Source organism: Anomaloglossus baeobatrachus, chromosome 1 (assembly GCF_048569485.1).
Source record: "Anomaloglossus baeobatrachus isolate aAnoBae1 chromosome 1, aAnoBae1.hap1, whole genome shotgun sequence".
Taxonomy (NCBI): domain Eukaryota; kingdom Metazoa; phylum Chordata; class Amphibia; order Anura; family Aromobatidae; genus Anomaloglossus; species Anomaloglossus baeobatrachus.
The window spans coordinates 917,537,827-917,557,599 of record NC_134353.1 but is presented as its reverse complement, the minus strand read 5'-3'; the positions used below and the strand labels follow the sequence as shown (position 1 = coordinate 917,557,599).

The window sequence follows — 19,773 nt, the reverse complement described above, 5'->3', positions numbered from 1 at the left end:
ATCTGAGACTCTACATAATTATACATGTTTTCTTTCTTTGAGTGTGGCCAGCGTTAATGTCAGTTTTCTTTGCCAGCAGCTTCTAACACCTGGTCAGGTGTTTCCGGTTTTGGACCACTCCCAGTCCCTTTATATACCCTCTGCATCAAGCAGAGGCTGCCGGTTATTCTCTTTGCCATTTGGATTCCGGGCCTGGAGGTGGAAGGAGCTACTGGAGCCCTTGCTGTTGGTAGCAGTGTAGGCTGGAGTGCTGGTGCCTGACTGCAGCCAAGCTGTTGGAGTCAGTCTGTGGATGTTTTCCCACCTGTCTGTTTTAGGCTATGTGCGCACGTTGCGTTCTATTCCGCAGCGTTTAAGTCACTGCATGTGCGTTTCAAAACGCAGCCGAATAGCTGCGTTTTGAAAGCATTGTGCCATGCTGAGTTCTTGTGGAATTCATGCGTTCTTGATACTTGCTCTGCCATAGACAGAGTGGGAAAAGCATCCAGAATGCACAAAAGAAGTGACATGTTGCTTTTTAGAACGCAGCGTTTTGGCAGGAGCTGAAACGCTGCGTGCTAAAACGCAGCATGCGGATGGTATTTGCACAATCTTCATAGATTGTCCTGGGGACTGAGGCCGCATGCATTTATGCTGCAGTGCAAAGCGAAGCGTAAACGCATGAAAAAACACAATGTGCGCACATACCCTTACCTTCCCTCGGTGTATTATTTTAGTGCAGCAGTGGGACAAGTGATTCTTACCTTCCCAATCACTAGCCAGGGCTTACTGCAGGGTCTCAGGTTCCTGTTCGGTGTCAAGTAAGGAACATGTATAGGGACTGGCTAGGAGCACAGGGTACAGTGGCAGGTAAGTGAAAGAGTTGTCCATCTTCCCTCTCACTAGCATCAGGGCCCACCATTGTTAATGTGTTCTCAGTATACCCTTTGTCTGTCTTGGTAAAACCTGTCTATTGTGTGTTTTATCTCATGCCGGACCTTCTCTAAGTCCGTGTTGCAACATCATTACAGTATATGGTCACTGTATGGTGGTAATATCAGTCCTAGTACAGGGTTTATGATTAATGATCAGTATGGTGGCATTCTTACTACGACATATTGAGGTAATATTTGGTTATGGTCTAGTAGTATTTCTCTGTTTAATTGCAACATTATTATTGCGGTATTATTAATATTAAATCTTATATAGCGGTAATATTGGAAGTAAATACATCTTGATTTCCATTGGTCAGGGGGATTATTAGTAATTGAGACCACAATCTGGGGAAGGGACTGAATTTTTGTCCCAGTCCCGATGATGCATTACATAACAAAGATCCATACTGTACTCATAGTTTATAGACTTGATTTACCGTATTTCTGGGTCTGTAGAGGGGTCTCGAACGGTTAATTGTTGTATTCGTTTCTTTCCGAAACGTTTTTTTTTCCTCACATTGCTATTTTCAAATCTCTGAATAAGAAACTCAAAAGCAATTCATGAAACTGATGAACAGAAACCAGTGAATGTCTTCATTGAGTTGGAAAATCAGATTGAGCCTTGACATGTATTACAGAAGATGGCAACTATACCGAAGCCTAAAGACGATAATGCGTTTTGTGAAAACTTTATCAATTATTTTGTCACTATATTTGTTTTTTGTTGGGAAATCGTCTGTTTAGAGCCTGGTAATGACTTCCTAACAACCTGCTCTTTATGATATTTTACATTATTCAATGTGGGACAGGATTTTACATTGTAGGTATTTTTTTTAATTCATAAAATTACATATTAATTTTTGTGACAGTTAAATATGACAGAGCTTTTAGCTATTGCTCCACTGGTTAAAAAGCAAATGCGTGCATTTTTTTTGCCCCAAGTGTAAATCTGCCAATCAAAATTTTAGTTAACGGCAGATTACTAGTGTGCCAACAATGGAATTTTATGAGTTAGAGAATTACCAAAATTAAGTGTCGTGTATTGTTCTGCCTTGCACTCGCTGGGCGTCATGGCGGAGTTAGACTCTGTTCACACGTGATATAATCAAAAAATGGTCTGCACTCAGACTAAAAATGGTGGTGCAAGTGAAAAAATGGGTCAGCAACCCTGTAGCAATGTATCCGACAAAATTCACTGCACTTGTAGGTTATGATGCAAAAGGTGAGGAGTTTATTGATATAGAAGAAAAGCGACTGTGGAGTCATTCAACGTTTCGACCCGCCTGGGTCTTAAAGCCACTTTACACACAGCAACATCGCTAGCGATGTCACTGGTGAAAGCACACGCCCCCGTCGGTTGTACGTCACGGGCAAATCGCTGCCCGTAGTGCACAACATCGCTAACACCAGTCACACATACTTACCTGCCTAGCGTTGTCGCTGTTGCCGGCGAACCGCCTCCTTTCTAAGGGGGCGGTTCGTTCAGCATCACAGCGGCGTCACTAAGCGGCCGCCCAATAGAAGTGGAGGGGCGGAGATGAGCGGGCCGAACATCCCGCCCACCTCCTTCCTTCCTCATTGCGGGCGGCCGCAGCGACGGTGATGTTCCTCGTTCCTGCGGTGTCGCACGTAGCGATGTGTGCTGCCGCAGGTACGATGAACAACCTGCATCCTGCAACAGCAACGATAATCGGGAATAGAGCGACCGGACAATGATCAACGATATGGTGAGTATTTTTGATCGTTAGCGACGTCGTTCATGTGTTTCACGTGCAACGACGTCGCTAACGAGGCCGGATGTGCGTCACGAATTCCGTGACCCCAACGACATCTCGTTAGCGATGTTGTTGCGTGTAAAGCGGCCTTTAGTCAAGAATCGCTTGAGGATGGTTAGCTGGAGTATGATAATGAAAAACGCAATGACGTTGGTGTATATGAGAATTGACTTGAGGATAATAGGAGCTGGGTTCGCAAGCGCATCACAAACAGCAACAGCACCATTGCGCTTGCAAACCCAGCTCCTATTATCCTCAAGGCAATCTTTATATACACCAACGTCATTGCATTCTTCATTATCACACTCCAGCTAACCATCCTCAAGCGACTCTTGACTAAAGGGGGATTTACACGCTATGACATCGCTAATGCGAACTCGTTGGGGTCACGGAATTGGTGACGCAAATCCGGCCGCATTAGCGATGCCGTTGCGTGTGACACCTATGAGCAATTTTGCATTGTTACAAAAACGTGCAAAATCGCTCATCGGTGACATGGGGGTCCATTCTCAAAAATCGTTACTGCAGCAGTAACGAGGTTATTCCTCGTTCCTGCGGCAGCACACATCGCTCCGTGTGACACCGCAGGAACGAGGAACACAGCTTACCTGCCTCCCGGCCACAATGCGGTAGGAAGGAGGTGGGCGGGATGTTACTTCCCGCTCATCTCCGCCCCTCCAGCTCTATTGGGCGGCCGCTCAGTGACGTCGCTGTGACGCCGCACGGACCGCCCCCTTAGAAAGGAGGCGGTTCGCCGGTCACAGCGACGTCGCCGGGCAGGTATGTGTGACGGGTCTGGGCGATGTTGTGCGGCATGGGCAGCGATTTGCCTGTGTCGCACAACAGATGGGGGAGGGTACCCACACTAGCGATATCGGGACCGATATCGCAGTGTGTAAAGCCCGCTTTAGACCCAGGCGGGTCGAAACGTTGAATGACTCCATAGTCGCTTTTCTTTTGTATCAATAAATGCCTCACCTTTTTGCATCATAACCTATAAGTGCAGTGAATTTTGTCTGATACAGACTCTGTTTACACTACAGAGTCTGACAAGCTGCCTGGGATTCTTTAGCTGCTTAGCCTCTCATGAACATCGGCTGGTTCTGGCTTCACTGCTCTCCAGTATAGCAGGAGTTAATCTCTGCTGGCCTGTGATCAGCTGTTGGAAGCTCAGGCTGCTGATCACCATCTCCAGCCTTTATAAGGGTCTGGATTCTGGGGCTGAGTGCCAGATATAGCTGGTTCCTGTGGTTATCCAGTTGTATGGTGATCTTCAGGTTGCAATTCAGCATGGTGTGTGAAGTCTCCAGTTGTGTATTTATTTCCTACCCCTTTTGCGTTACTCACATACTATCCCCCTTCGTGTTTAGGTGCAGTGTGCACAAGTTTTCGTTTACCCTTGTCTGTGATTATTTGTGGGGGTTTTGGTTACTGGGTTTCCGGCCCGCTCCCTAGGTGTGGGGAAGTAGTATCAGGGCTTTGACAGTAGACAGGGCTATATTGGAAGCTCGAACCTGGCTACTATCAAGTCTACCTTTGAAATAAGGAACAGCACAGGGGCCGCAGTCTTAGGGTCAGCTTAGGAGCTCCTGTTCCATCCTTGCACCCCTGTGACAGTAAGCTATTTGTTAGAATACTCTATGTGATATGCAAAAGAGTCCCTTGCTTGTTTAGAGATGTTGCTGCAGGTCTATCCTCTGAGCTGCCATTGTACATACTGTACAGATGACAGGTAAGTTTTCCTCAGAAAAGAGGTTATCTGGTTAAATTTAAAGGTACTTCTGGACTACCCATAGACTTAAAATATACTGGCGGTCCACATTTTACTTTGCACTGACATTATAAACTGTCACTGCAGAGTAAGCAGCTTTCAGGAGATTGTGCAGCTGACACAGCCACACTCCACACAAAGAAGGCAGACAATATCTTATTATCCTGTGCGAACAACGCTGAACAAGCCTTGGGCTGGTCCCTTACCAGGAGCTTAGGGCTGTCTGGCCAGAAATTATTCTGTCAACCACAATGTAGTCTCCAACCCAGCCAAATCAAAGCATGCCAAAATAATCTACTCTGTTGAAAACATGTCTCTCACAGTCATGCTTCAAATTGTTAAGTATTATTTTGAAAAGGCCATATAAAATTTATATCCATATACAAAAAAAATATCGAGTGGTACATTTACATTGCCCAGCTCTACAAATGAGCCTGCTTAGTTACAGGATCAGCCAGAAGGGGCACCATTACAGTCATTACAGTTATTTGCACCTCTGCCCCCTCTGTAGACATCCACGATCCTCGGTGATAGACGCTGTGGGAGATGTGAGTGCAGCACCGGCTCTCTGCTTCTATCTCTGCTGCTGTATCTTCTAACTGTGAGACGTCAGTGCAGCGGCAGCTCTCTGCTTCTATCTCTGCTGCCGTATCTTCTAACTGTGAGATGTGAGTGTAGTGCCGGATCGTTGCTTCTATCTCTGCTGCCGTATCTTCTAACTGTGAGATGTGAGTGCAGCGTCGGCTCTCTGCCTCTATCTCTGCTGCCGTATCTTCTAACTGTGAGATGTGAGTGCAGCGGCGGCTCTCTGCTTCTATCTATGCTGCCGTATCTTCTAACTGTGAGATGTGAGTGCAGCGCCGGCTCTCTGCTTCTATCTCTGCTGCCGTGTCTTCTAACTGTGAGAAGTGAGTGTAGCGCCGGCTCTCTGCTTCTAACTGTAAGATGTGAGTGTAGCGCCGGCTCTCTGCTTCTAACTGTAATATGTGAGTGTAGCGCCGGCTCTCTGCTTCTAACTGTGAGATGTGGGTGTAGCGTTGCCTCTCTGCTTCTATCTCTGCTACCGTATCTTCTAACTGTAAGATGTGATTGCAGCACCAGCTCTCTGCTTCTATCTCTGCTACCGTATCTTCTAACTGTGAGATGTGAGTGCAGCGCCGACTCTCTGCTTTTAATTGTGAGATGTGAGTGTAGCGCTGGCTCTCTGCTTCTATCTCCACCGCCGTAAATTCTTCGCCAGTTCTGCACCTTTTGTCTTTTCTGATTCACCAATTTAATTCCCTGGGGGATTAACAGCTTAGATCTGGTCAGGAGAACAGTAAGGCACGGGACTGCAGCATCTCCACCTTAAGGGGTAATCCGGAAGTCAGGGATAGGCTAGGGTCCCCTAGCGTGAGGAACAGTAGAAGACCCCCCCTATCATGCAGATTCTAATTGCCTTACAATTACACATCATACATAATACAAAACAAATAGCAACAATAAATTCCAGCGACACAGGCTTTTTTTTTAAACTGTGCTTTATTTAGGGCTAAGCTGAAAAGCGTCATTCAATAATTACAGAAGATTACAAGGAGTTTTTTTTTTGTTTTTAAAGGTAATTGAGAGTGAAAAGAGCAGTTGGACGGAAATGCAGCTGCAGTACACACCTGTACTTACTAACAGCGTGAATCAAAGGAAGAGAGAAAGAATGAAAATACCTTAGTGTGGGCAAGGAAAGGAAAAGAATTAGAAAGAAGCAAATTGGTTTCCATCAGAAATATAAAAAGAAGCCTCGGCCAGCATTCTAATGAACAAATGCAAAGATCACAGCATTATTATTTCATCTGTTAGATATTATTTTTTTTAAATTTAAATTATTATTATTTTTTTTTTTTTAAGTTACCCTCCCGATGCAAGGCAGGCCTGCAAGATTATATCAAGTGGTTAAAGTATCCGGAGTGAGCGTTACTACAGTGTTCAATGCCCATTACAAAAACAAGGCCTGACGGGAATATAACAACAAAAAAATGGTAAAAAAAAATTAAAAAATAATTAACCCGCGATCCATTTCAAGAGTTAATTCTATAAGTGTGTATTTATATATATCTATATTTCTATATAGTTTAAAATAAAAATTAAATATGATCATTACACTCTTTTAGTTCAACTAAAACGAGTGAGAACAACATAAAAAAAACAAATAAAAATAAAAAAATTCACACCGTGGAAATAACTTAGAATAAATATGATATATTTTAAAATATATGTGTATTTTAATTGTTAATTGACTTTTTTATTTTTATTTTAATCTGAAATTTATTTCTAAAGCATCATTATTATTATTTTTTAAACTGCTCTAAAGTCAATTACCAAAGATAAATATCGTGCTTTTTATTTCATTTAAATAAGTTTTTTTCCTTGTTTTTTTTTTCGTTTTTTTTCTCTATCATTACAATTAAAAGACCTACAAAATATGCAAATGTATTTACAGAAAAACAGAGCCAGCATCGTTTTTTTTTTGTTTTTTTTTTAAACATCCCCTGTTTTTCAAAATTCCTTGTAAACAGTTTCAGAAATTCTTTAAAGATTGTATATATATATTTTTTTATGATTTTTTTTTTTATGATTTTTTTTTAACATTAAGGTTCTAGGCTGTCTTTTGCCCTGAAGGTCTAGAACAAATATGGAAACTACTAAAGCAGAGGATGAATGGGAAGGTTAGCAAATAGCAGGTTTACGAAGATATGAAGCGATTTAGCCGTGTCATTCTTCAAGTTAAATTAACTGATAAAAAGACAATAGCTGTTGTATCTTTAATATTTCATTGCATCATTTTACAATAGTCAAGTTTTAGTTAATAGGTGGAATGCTTGCAGTTAGGAGCTGCCATCACAGCCTCTCACATCCTCCTCAATACAGTATGCAATTGGCAAAGAGTAGGAATTTATGCTTAGTCTAAACTCTACAAAAATTACAGTTCTACAACATCTTTCTTTTTAGCCATAATGCTAACGTCTATATTTTATTTTTTTTATTTTTTTTTATTTTTATTTTTTTTTGTTTGTTTTTGCTGTCTAATTTTTTTTATTTTTTTTTTGACTATTATATAGTTATCTTAAACTTTTCTGTTAAATCTGTACAACTATTAGGATTTTAAAGGGTAGGGGGGAGGGAGGAAATAGAAGCATTTACAAACCTGTTTTTTTTATTTTATTTTTTTTATTTTTCCACTACCATCTTTCTAATGCATTTTCTATTTTTTTTTATTATTTTTTTTCTATTTTTTTTTTTTTTAAATAGCTATCCTCTATTTAATCTCTACATACTTATCCTTTCATAATATACAGAAAACCATAGGAAATTTTCATAATTGAATTAATATAACCAAAGAGCCTTCTATAGTATCAAATAACTATTATCTTGCCATTTTTTTTTTATTTTTTTTTTAAAAGCATGTAAGCATTTTTTTTTTTATTTTTTTTGTACATATTTCATATAATTGTTCTCAAACCTGTTTTAAGAACAGACGAGATGTAGGAAGTTAACTCCATATTTTACATACAGCTACAAGTCTGCGATAAAAAGTTTGGTCCTTTGGTCCCTAAATAGCTAAGGAATGACGGATACGATGCTTCTTGTAACGGTTGCTCTGGGGTTACCATAGCAACATAACTCGTGGTGACAAACAGGCACTCCTTGTCAGATTTCAGGTTTCCTGTTAGAAGAAAAAGCCTTTTTTTGTGTGTAATATTGTCATTGTCTATTCGGAAATTCCGATTGATCTCGATCCTGTCTGATGTTTTCGACTTAACGTTTCCATCCACGTAAGCAGAACGCAATACTTTCATTGAAGAAATATTACAGTCTAAACAATCAAAGAAGAAAAGTCTGTAGTCTTCAGCATGATTGGTACTTTGCTGATATGTCAAAGTTGTGATCCAGCGCTTCTCAATCATATATATTTATTTACGTAAGTTGTATTGTTAGAATACGGCCCATTCAATTCCTGCCCTAAAATAATAAAAAAAAAACATAAAACATAAAAGAGAGTTAGGGAAATTAAAAATATAAAATAACAACAATATAACACTAGAAAAATTCAACAAAAAAGTCCTATTTTTTCTTTAAATATTGCAAAAGAAGTCAACACTTCTATAATATTATAACTATAATAATATAAAGTAAATAATAATAAATTAAAAAAATAAAACATTATAGTAATATTATATAAATATATAAAATAATCAATAAATACTATATAAATAATACATAACTAAAATAATGATATAGCAACAAAAATAATAATGATAATGATAATAATAATAATATAAATAATAAATAAATAACAAATAAATAAAATAATAGATAAGTAAATAAATAATATATAAATAATAAATAAAAAATATTATAACTATAATAAATAAATAATAAATACATACAATAATGATATAATAACAATACTAATAATACTACTAATAGTAAAAATAGTTAGTATTATATTATTTAATTTATATAAACTCTTATAATATATATTATATAAATAATGTTATACTATGCAAGCTTCATCAAAAAAGATTACTTTTTTTTCAAAACATTTTCCTTAAGAGTTTTGGTGACTTTTCTTTGAATTATTTTTAGATATAATTGTGTAACTTTTTGGAACAAAATACTCTTGTAATAACATAGAAAAACAGCAAAAAAAACCCCAACTCAGTTGATATAAATTGAATTCCGTTTTTCCAATACTTTCGACACAAGTCTATGGATTTTATGTGGCTTTTCAGCTCTGGTAACTGACACTAGTAGAACTGTATCTCTCATAAACAAAGGGTAAAAAAATGTATTATGGTTTGAAGCTCAACCTATTAGAAAGATTTCTTCTGTTACATAGAAATTTCTCTACTAAATATATAAAAGAAATGTATTACTTTATTGACTCTTAGTAAGTCAGTTTGTGCCAATGCTTTAATTATCATTAAGTATCGTAATGGGAATCTGTCGGCAGGTTTTTTCTATGTAATCTGAATACAGCAGGAGATAGGGACTGAATCAGATTTCAGCGGTGTAATTTTTTTAAAGAGAACCAACCATCAGGATTTTCATATGTAAACTAAACTCAGTGCTATAGTGGCACTATCATGCTGATTCTATTCATACCTTTACTTGTGAGATCGGATGTATACTTTCTGAAATACAGGCAAGTAAAGATTGGGAAATACACTGTTCTTTAATGAGAGGTGCAACAGCATAACTAATAGGTGGCTCAGGATATGCTTCTTATTCCTGCCCTTGTCTGCCTGACTGTCCTTCCTCCCCTCTGTCCTTCCTCCCTTTTTCCTGCCCCTGTAATAACAGAGACAGGGGGAGGAAGGACAGGCAGCAGACAGGGGAGGGAATAACTAGCAAAACCCAGTCCTTCCTCCCCTGTCTCTGTTATTACAGGGGCAGGAAACAGGGAGGAAGGACAGAGGGGAGGAATTAGAAGCAAAACCTGACCCACCTATTAGATATTCTGTTGCACCTTTCATCAAAGAACAGTGCATTTCACAAACTTTACTTGCCTGTATTTCAGAAAGTATACATCGGATCTCACAACTAAAGGTATGTATAGAATCAGAATAATAACGTCAGTATAGATCCACCAACTATGCTTTATATATAAAAATTCTGGTCGTTGGTCCTCTTTAAGCTGTGTGCTGTTATTTACTTGCAGTGAAGGTTTCATCACTTGGGCATTATCATTGGTGTGACTAGCTGCCTCATGCCAAGTCGTCCAACCACGCCCCCTCATCTGTTAAGCAGCTCACGGTCAATAGACAATGTACACAAAGAGCTGTGGTGTGGGTGAGGTTAGCTGTCTAAGCTTTCTACATGCTACATCAAATAACTCTGCTTGTGTCTCAACTGCTGAACCCCATAAAATAAGTGATACATCGTTGGAATCAGGGTCTCTTTTCCTACATTATGTTGCTCTTAGATGATGTAACAAAAACCTTGTGATTGATTCCCTTTAAATAAAAAACAAAACATTTGTTTTTTTTCAATTTGAACATAATTGCATATGGAAAATATTTTGAACAATAATATTAATTTAACTACTAAATACAAATATTGGCTATTTAAGAGTTATTAAAGGGAATCTGTCAGTAGATTTAATCCTCCTAAGCTATATGTTGTGGGAATGTAGGTGATAGAATATTGAATACATTGATACCTTGATATCTGCGATCCGATGTCTTATTCCAGAGAAATCCATGTTTTTTAAAATATGTAAATGAGCGGTTACGATCTTTGGGCTGGATAGATCTCACTGAGAGTTATTCTTCAGAGCTTACTTTAAAAGCGGGGATTACCAGTCTGAGACATGTAATGACTGACAGTATGATAGAGACCCAACAAAAAGAGGTCGCCTTGCCGCTGGCTGTTGGGCTCACATAAAACTGGCCATCTTTGTGTGCTAAGTATCTAAATTTTTACATGTTATTTATAGCAGTAATGCATGTCTACATTCCAATACTCATTGTTCCACATATCTTAGCACTACAGAGTGAAACTGTCTCTATTTTGGTAATATGATTCATCTTCAGTTTGCACCTGTTCATATTAGAAACGTAGGATGTGCCATCAGTCTTTTTCTTAGATTACTGGATCATGCGTCCTGATTGAGCACTCCTGCTCTTCAGCCTTAGGCTATTTTAATTCTCCCTTTGCAGGTTCCTGTCCACCCATAAATTGTAGGGGTTTTTTTTAACCCAAAGAGAGGCATTAGTTTGATAGGGACCCAACAAAAAGAGGTCACCTTGCCGTTGGTTGTTGGGCTCACATAAACCTGGCCATTTTTGTGCGCTAAGTATCTCAATTATTACATGTTTTTCATAGCAGTAATGCAGGTCTATATTCCCATATTCATTGTTCCACATATTTTAGCACTATAAAGTGCAACTGTCTCCTTTTTGTTACTATGCTTCATGTTTAGTTTGCACCTGTTCACATTAGAAAGGTAGGAGGTACCATCAGTCTTTTTCTTAGATTACAGGATTATGCTTTCTGATTGAGCACTTCTGCTCTTCAGCCTCAGGTGATTTTAATCCTCCATTTGCAGGTTCCTATCCACCCCTAAATTGTAGGTTTTTTAACCCAAGGAGAGGCATTAGTTTTAAAGGGACCCAGCAACATGATGTCTCCTTGCCGTTGGCTGTTGGGCTCACATAAAACTGGCCATATGAGTGTGCTACGTATCTGAATTTTTACATTTTTTTTCATAGCAGTAATGCATGTCTATATTCCCATAGTCATTGTCCAACATGTCTTAGCACTGCAGAGTGCAACTGTCTCTTTTTGTTACTATGTAATGACTGACAGTCTGCTCTCTTGATCTACATGTCTCACACTTTCCTTTTAGAATATTCTCAGGGAGATCAGTGTCCAGCCCAAAGATCTTAATAGCTCATTTAAATATTAAGAAAATAGTAGATTTCTCCAGAATAAGACATCGGCTCACAGATAGATAGCTGGGTATCATTTCATTCAACTTTCTATGACCTACTGTACATGGAAATATAGACGGCTTAGGAGTGTTGATCCTACTGATAGATTTCCTTTAATGTAGTAGGAGAATATAGGATCTAAGAAACTCAGTTTCTATGTTTTTCTTCAAGAAAGTGGGTAGAAATGCCCAAATATATAGATTAGTGAAACCTAAAGTCCCAACATTCATGCTCTGAGTATGCACTGCGATGACTGGACCGGCCCCAGGTCGCCTTAGATCAAATAAACAGTCTAATAAATCTCTATGTTAAAAGAAAACAAGTTTTGGTACCGTGTTAGCCAGCTGAAAATTGATTGATTGCTCTCAGTGAGAGAAACAAACTTATATTTTTGTAGTTGTGATACCTATTAAAAGCTAGCTAAAATAAAATAAAACTGTGTTACAAAGCAAGCTTTCCAGACTCCTTAGGTCTCTTCATCAGGCATGGCCTGATGCCTGATGAAGAGACCTAAGGTTTTATTTTATTTTATTCGATTTTATTTTATTTTAGTTAGCCATTAAAAGTTATCACAACTACAAAATTATAATTTTGTTTCTCTCACTGAGAGCAATCAATCATAAATCTCTATGAAACTACTGATTTCAGAACAAAAGACCCAGGATAAGTCCTGACATTGTAGCCAGACTCGGGTTGTGAATGTTGCACGTGGGAAATCAGCATAAAAAGTTTAAAATATGCAGATTGCGCCCCAAATATCGATCAATTAATCCAGAAGCACAAAATAAGAAATATAATAATACATTTGTATATTTTTTTTTTTAGTTTGTCATCTGTAGTGTTAAAATTATTTTTTATTATTATAATTATTATTATTATTATTATTATTATTTGTTCTTTGGTGTAATCATTAGGATTTTTATTTTAATGATTGAACCAGCAGAACAAAATAAAAAATTAATAAATAAAAAAACATATATAAAATAAACATATATAAATACAATTTAAATAAATAAAATTTATAGAAAAAAAAATAAAATATATATATATATATATATATAAAAGTATATTTTTGTATACATTTTTAAGAAAAAATTTGGGGTAGCTAAAGTGTTAACATTTTTTATTTTATTTTTTTTTCATATGGTGTAATCATTATCGGGATAAGCTTGGCATTTTAGCTGGATGCCTAATCATTGAGGATTAGCTCAGGAAACCCTTATCTCTTGCTCACAAGCTGGTTCCTCCTGAGCACTCTTTGATTTATTACATCAAGAAACTGGAGCTGAGAGGATCCACTCTGGTAGGTTTGTCATGCGAATGTCAATTCATGCTGGCAGGTTTTCAACACTGTTGCTTCAACTGACAGCGAACCATACACAGCAGGTAAATAATTACAACACCCCCCCCCCAAAAAAGAAAAGAGGATGGAAACAAAGAAATACTTGTCAAGGACCCCTTTTCAGTTGCAAAGACACATGCATATAACAAAAAATATTTTTTCTAATTAAAAAAAAAGTATTTAAAGAACCAGTCCCATCTCTGTAAGGTTCTGTATTGATGTGATGTAAATACATAGTCAATGTAAAGTTAAATAAAATGGTAATCTCCAGGGAACAATTTCAGCTCAGGATCAGAAAAACATGATTTTCTTTCTTAAACAGTGCCACCCCTGTCCACAGGTTATATGCGGTATTGCAGCTCTAGTCAATTCAATTTAACAGAGCAGAGCTTTAATACCGGGCACAACATGACGACAGGTATGGCTGATTTTGATTTTTCTAATCCAGTAAAACCCTTTATTTCTATCATGTTCTCTAGATTTTAAGGCCGCTTTACACGCTACGACATTGCTCAAGCGATCTCGTTGGGGGTCACGGATTTTGTGATTCACATCCGGCCGCTTTAGCGATGTAGTTGCGTGCCCCTATTCTCAATTATTGTTGCTGCTTGTACGATGTTGTTTGTCGTTCTTGCGGCAACACACATCGCTACGTGTGACACCGCAGGAACGAGGAACATCTCCTTACCTGCGGCCGCTGGCAATGCTGAAGGAAGGAGGTGGGCGGGATGTTATGTCCCGCTCATCTCCGCCCCTCCGCTTCTATTAGGCGGTCTCTTAGTGACGCCACTGTGACGCTGAACGAACCACCCCCTTAGAAAGGAGGCGGTTCGCTGGTCACAGCGACGTCGCTAGGCAGGTAAGTAGTGTGACGGGTCCGAGCGATTTTGTGCGCCACGGGCAGCGATTTGCCCGTGTCGCACAAACAATGGGGGTGGGTACGCTCGCTAGCGATATCAGTAACGATATTGCAGCGTGTAAAGAAGCCTTTAGGGAGAATATCCCCATTATATGACACGCAATGGAGCATGGCAATGATTTTTTTTTTTTTAAATATACGAGAGGTGTCATGGTATGTATTCTGGGAAATAGTGAGGTACATAAGTTTATGGGCTTCGTTACAATTTTGTACAGGAGTGTTAATAAAATGTACGTAAAGGGATTGTCCACTACTAGGATGACCCCTTCTTATTTCACATGTTTCCCCCAGGAACAATAAGGCTATGTGCCCACGCTGCGGATTTACCACGGATTTTGCCGCGGATTTGCCGCGGATTTACCGCGGATTTTCCGAAAATCTGCAGCAGCGGCACTTCCAAGCCATTTCAATGGCATTTTGGAAATGCTGTGTCCATGCTGCGGATTTTTCCGCAGCGGATTTGCTGCGGATTTTGATCCGGAAAAATCTGCAGCATGTCAATTATTGTTGCGGATTTTGGTGCGGATTTTGGGTATAGAATGGGGAAAAAAAAAAAATCCGCATCGAAATCCGCGGCAAAAATAAGGTGCGGATTTGCCGCGAAAGTCGCGGATTTTCATGCAGAAAAATCCGCAGGTACATTCTACCGTGGACACATAGCCTATTAATAATAATAATAATTATTATTATTATTATTATTATTATTATTATTATTATTATTATTGCCCCATTTATTCCATGGCGCTTTGCATGTGAAAGGGTATACATAATAGGGACAAGTACAATAATCATAAATAATACAAGGCATAGAGAGGTATAATAGACAGATAGGATATATATACAGACAGATGATAAAGTCTATACGCACCTCCAGTACCGGCGCCCTTCCAGCAGTGTCCGGGTTTGCGGTGTCGGGGCTCATGTGAGGTTGTGGCATCAAGTGAGCCCACATCCAATCAGCTCTGGCTTCCTTCTCCCCGTCTTTGGATCAAATGAGTAATCAACAGGAAGTGTGTGCAGCTGCAGAGCTCACTTCCTGTTGATTAACTCAGTTGGTCCAAGGACGAGGAGACAGAAGCCAACACTGATTCTACGCAGGGCTCGCGTGATGTCACAACCCCACGCACCGAGAGTCTGGGCATTGATGGAGGGGCACCCGTACGGGAGGGGAGTATAGGCTTTATTGTTTTACTTGAGGGAAACATAGAGTAAGAAGGAGTTGTCCTAGTATTGGACAACCCCTTTTAACATAAATGTTTTAAAGGATTATATTTAAAGGGGCTGTCTCAAGATTTAGTTTCCACAGACCCCTGCTTCCTAGCCTCATAGCTTCCTACTTGGTAAGGGGTAATGTGTTCCTGATTGATAGTTTGCAGTTGAGATATGAATGTGATGGTGACCCAAACTGTGTGCTGTTTAATTCTGTAAAATATGTTGTTGCACCATTAAAAGGAACACATGAGGTTATCCAAGACTTTTTTTTTCCCGTGGGGCTAAGCACTTGGTAACTGCCAGTCTACCGGTGCTGCCCTGCACCGATGTCTCCTGGCTATGAACCATTCTTTCTAGAAATTCACCTGCTTTCTGTGACTTTACATCAACAGAGCAGTTTCTTCTCTTCCGCTCTGCTCTGTTAATGGATCATCACTGTCGATGTCATTTTGATTGAAAGCCGCCTCAGCCTTATGAAACGTGGAGCCAGTTGTCAATCAACAAGACTTTGGCTGTGATGCCCTGTAACATCAAAGGAAGCAGGAGAATAGTCAGCAGGTGTAATCCCTGACCATCCTGAGCCAGGAGCGACCGGCACAGGAAGGCAGTTAGCAACTACCTGCCGTCAAGTGCTTAGCCCAATAGGAAAAAAGTCCTAGATAACCCCTTTAAGCCATGTACTTCAATAACACAGATCCAGTCCATCTTTATACCAGTATTCACAAGCTCTATAGCACAGTTTGTAAGCACTGTGCATCTTGTCTAGAAGAGTCGCCACCACTGATAAACTACAGAAATGGGATAGAATGGAATGATTAAAGATTAAAATTTAAAACCCCTCCTTTATGGGTAGGACTTTTAATAAAAAGTACATTGCATAGATGCATGTTTTTACAAGTATTTAGCAATTCTATCCATTAAAGAACATGAGAATAAGTATTTCTGAAAATTAATTAGAGATGTTATGCTGTATTATTATTACTATTAGTTAATATTACTATTTATTTATTCATATATTATTATTATTAATAATAATAATTAATACTGATATAATAACAATAATAACAATAATAATAATACATTATTATTATCTAATATTGTAATAATAATAATAATAATAGTAATAATAATAATAATAATAATAATAATAATAATACATTATTAAAATTATTACTATTATTTGATATTACTATTATTTATTATTCTTTATTATTATTACTATTATTTATTATTCTAGCATTATTTATTCCATCATACTAACAATCTAAAAATAGAGGGACTGTGTCTTTAATTAAACAAAAAAAAAATCATAGTTTAAAAAAAATTGCACGTTTCTCCATACTGAATTAAATAAAAAAGATACATTTCAAAATTTTACTTAAATTAAAATTGTGATAAAAATTACATTTTTGTAAAGTCAATTGGAAAAAGGCCCAACATTTCTGTAATTAGATAAGAAGGCCTGACACCTCCAAGTGCAAAAGAATCATCCACAACAAATATCACACTCCCAGTATTTGTTAAATAAAACAGTTGATGCAAAGTTTTAACACAAATATATTCTAGATTTTTTTTTAGATTTTAGCCATTTATTTTACATTACACCAAAGAAGCATATATATAAAGCAAGGCTGGACACGGAAACCAAGGAACAAGATACCTCCACAAGCACCAAGTAACAGAGTGAGTACAGGAAAGTCAAAGTTATGACAACACATACACAAAAAAAAAACTACGAGTGATCACGACCGATCGGACTGATACAACAAGCACAGCACCTCCACAAAACGGTGTCATGCAGCCAGTTCATTAGCTCTTTACATGACGCCATCATTTCACATTTTTCAACTCTTGACGGAACTTACGGATTGGGGGGGCTCTTTTCTTCACCCTCGCGTCATTAGGTTAACGTTTTTTTGGCACAAGACCGTTTGTGGTATCTGCTTAGGTTGGGATTGAGTTGAATGACAAAAGAAGAAAATATGTTTGTTTGTTTCTTAGGTGCATTTTTTAATTTTTTTTTGTGTTGGGTTTAGTTTCTTTGGTCTTTGGAAAAGAGGAGGAGGAGGGGAAAGATTACTTAGGTGAGTGACAAAAATGTTGAAAGGGAAAACCGTACAGCTGAGAGACACGTGGAAACATGGGAGCAACAAGGACAAGGAAAGACAAGGCATGTCGGAAATAAAACAGGTTGTCATGCACTTTATGAATGACAGTACACATAGCCATGAAACTTAGATCAACATTTCCAGCCAGCCCGATAAAATACATCCTGAAGAATAAGCTCTGTATTGGCATTCTGAAGTTATTTTTTATTTTTATTTTTTCTTACTTCTTTAAAATAATTAACATTTCTAATATGGAAAACAAATAGCCACTATCAATCAAACCTCAAAGCCAAGTCTTAGTAAAAAGAATTAATAAAGGTAAAAATAACACTGCCCTACATACTATTTTTTTAGGATTCACTCATATCTGCATATGAAAAAGTTGCACCAATTTTCATCCAGTAAATTTGGACGAGTTAAATCCTTTTGGTGTTCTGTATATCATGCAATTTTTTTCTCACCTAGTATACATATGATGTGTTTTTTTTAGCAACTCTTATTCCACATTGACAGGACTCTTTACAGTGTCCTTGTCACAGGGTATGTAATGACAGGACAGGGATTCCTAAGTTGGCCCTCAGACTCATGACCCTGCGCTGTACCTTATCTCGGAGGTAGGCTTGATGGTAGCCAGGTCTGAGCCCCCAGTGTGACCCTGACTCCTGTCCGAGCCCCGATCTTAGTCCCCCTCTCCCCCATCCTTGGGGTGGGTTGGAAAATACAATAATAAAACCCCACAGAAATGACACGGATAAGGGAGAATGGAAACTCGTACACACTGCACTCAAACACAAAGTAGGGACAATATGTGTACAAGAGAACAAAGAAACGGGAGGAAAGTAAATGCACAACAAGAAAACATCCATATCACTCAAAAATCGCAACACAGATCACCATAAACAGGATCACCACTAAGACTGGGATCACTGAAGCTATACTGAAGCTATCATCGGCGCATACTGGAAGAAAGCCGTGTCTTAAATAGGAAGGAGACAGCTGCACATGGCAATTAGCAACATGAGCTCCTAAATCCCGCTCATCAGTTCTGTAGGAATTAACTCCTGCAGGGCTAAAGACCAGTGAACCTGAATCAGCCGACGCCCGCCTCTGGCTGAACAATTCAGAAGCCTGAGGTTGCTTGTCAGAGTCTGTCTGATGCCGCCATGCCACCAAGTGCGTACAGAGCCGAACATCGCATGACAGTCCTATGCTACAGAATAGTAATTTACTCCTTAACATTGGATGGCATATGGATGGTGCGTGTGCCATGCGTTTTTTTTCCTCACACCTAAAGATATGCATTGGCGAGTTTCATTCGATATAAACGTCGCATACTGTGATTTTTTTCCTTTGACGAATTCCAGCTGTCACACTACATCCAAAAATGTTGTTTTTACCCCTAGTGAATGCCATTCAGACACCTCAAGCTGCTCACACTGGGCTAAGGCACCAAGCGTACCCGACCACACCGATGCTCGATCAAGTGGTTAGCAAACAAAGCGCACCAGAACGCCAAAGTTGGACACTGATTTTTTTTTTTTTAAAAGCCCGTGTTTGGGTTGAACCCAAACTTTACTGTTTGGTTTCACACATCTCTACTCACTAGGCATTGTACAATTCACTGTCCAGCATGAGAAACACAATTGCTAATGAGAAAGGGAGTTGCATGGAAAGCCTTGAAGATAAGAGGTATGTGAGTTGTGGTACTACATGGATGGGGCGACAACCACATGTTCAGGGCACAGGATGTCACACTAGTTATGTCACAGCATCTAAAGCTAAGGACACACAACGAGTAAAATGGACCGAGTGGAATGCGATAAAACATCACATTCCGCTCGGACCCATGTTACTTTATGGGGCAGCACCCATGAGCGATTTTTTTCTCAGCCCTAATTGGACAGAGAAAACAGTCACAGTATGCTGAGGATGAAATCCAATCTGTATTCACTCATACCCATACAAGTCTATGGGAGCAAGTGAAACATCGCAGTGCACTCGGATGACACCGGAGTGTCGTGCGATAATTGCATCAGCTGATAATGGAGGAGATGGGGAGATTAGTCTCTTCCTCTCCTCCACAGCTGTGATCCGATAGCAGGATTGGATTACAGTCTCATGACACTTGGCTCACGCTCGCAGCAGAGCCTGAGCCTAGGGTCATTAGCATATCACATCCAATGCTCTTGCATCACAAGCCATACGCTAGTGTGGCCCCAGCCTAAGGGTATGGTTCTACTAGCATATAGCATCTGATGTGAGA

The 19,773-nt window shown here is 38.9% G+C and overlaps 1 protein-coding gene across 16 annotated transcripts in view; it reads right to left on the bottom strand.

Moving 5' to 3' along the window:
* Positions 1–5,962: 5,962 nt before the first annotated feature.
* Positions 5,963–19,773, bottom strand: part of CELF4 (CUGBP Elav-like family member 4) — a 1,553,364-nt gene continuing 1,539,553 nt past the window's right edge. For all 16 annotated transcript variants that reach the window (XM_075327636.1, XM_075327668.1, XM_075327591.1 and 13 more), the window contains one exon: positions 5,963–8,453. In XM_075327636.1, the coding sequence (XP_075183751.1) occupies positions 8,395–8,453 (59 nt within the window). In that variant the 3' untranslated portion in view covers positions 5,963–8,394. The remainder of the gene's footprint in view (positions 8,454–19,773) is intronic.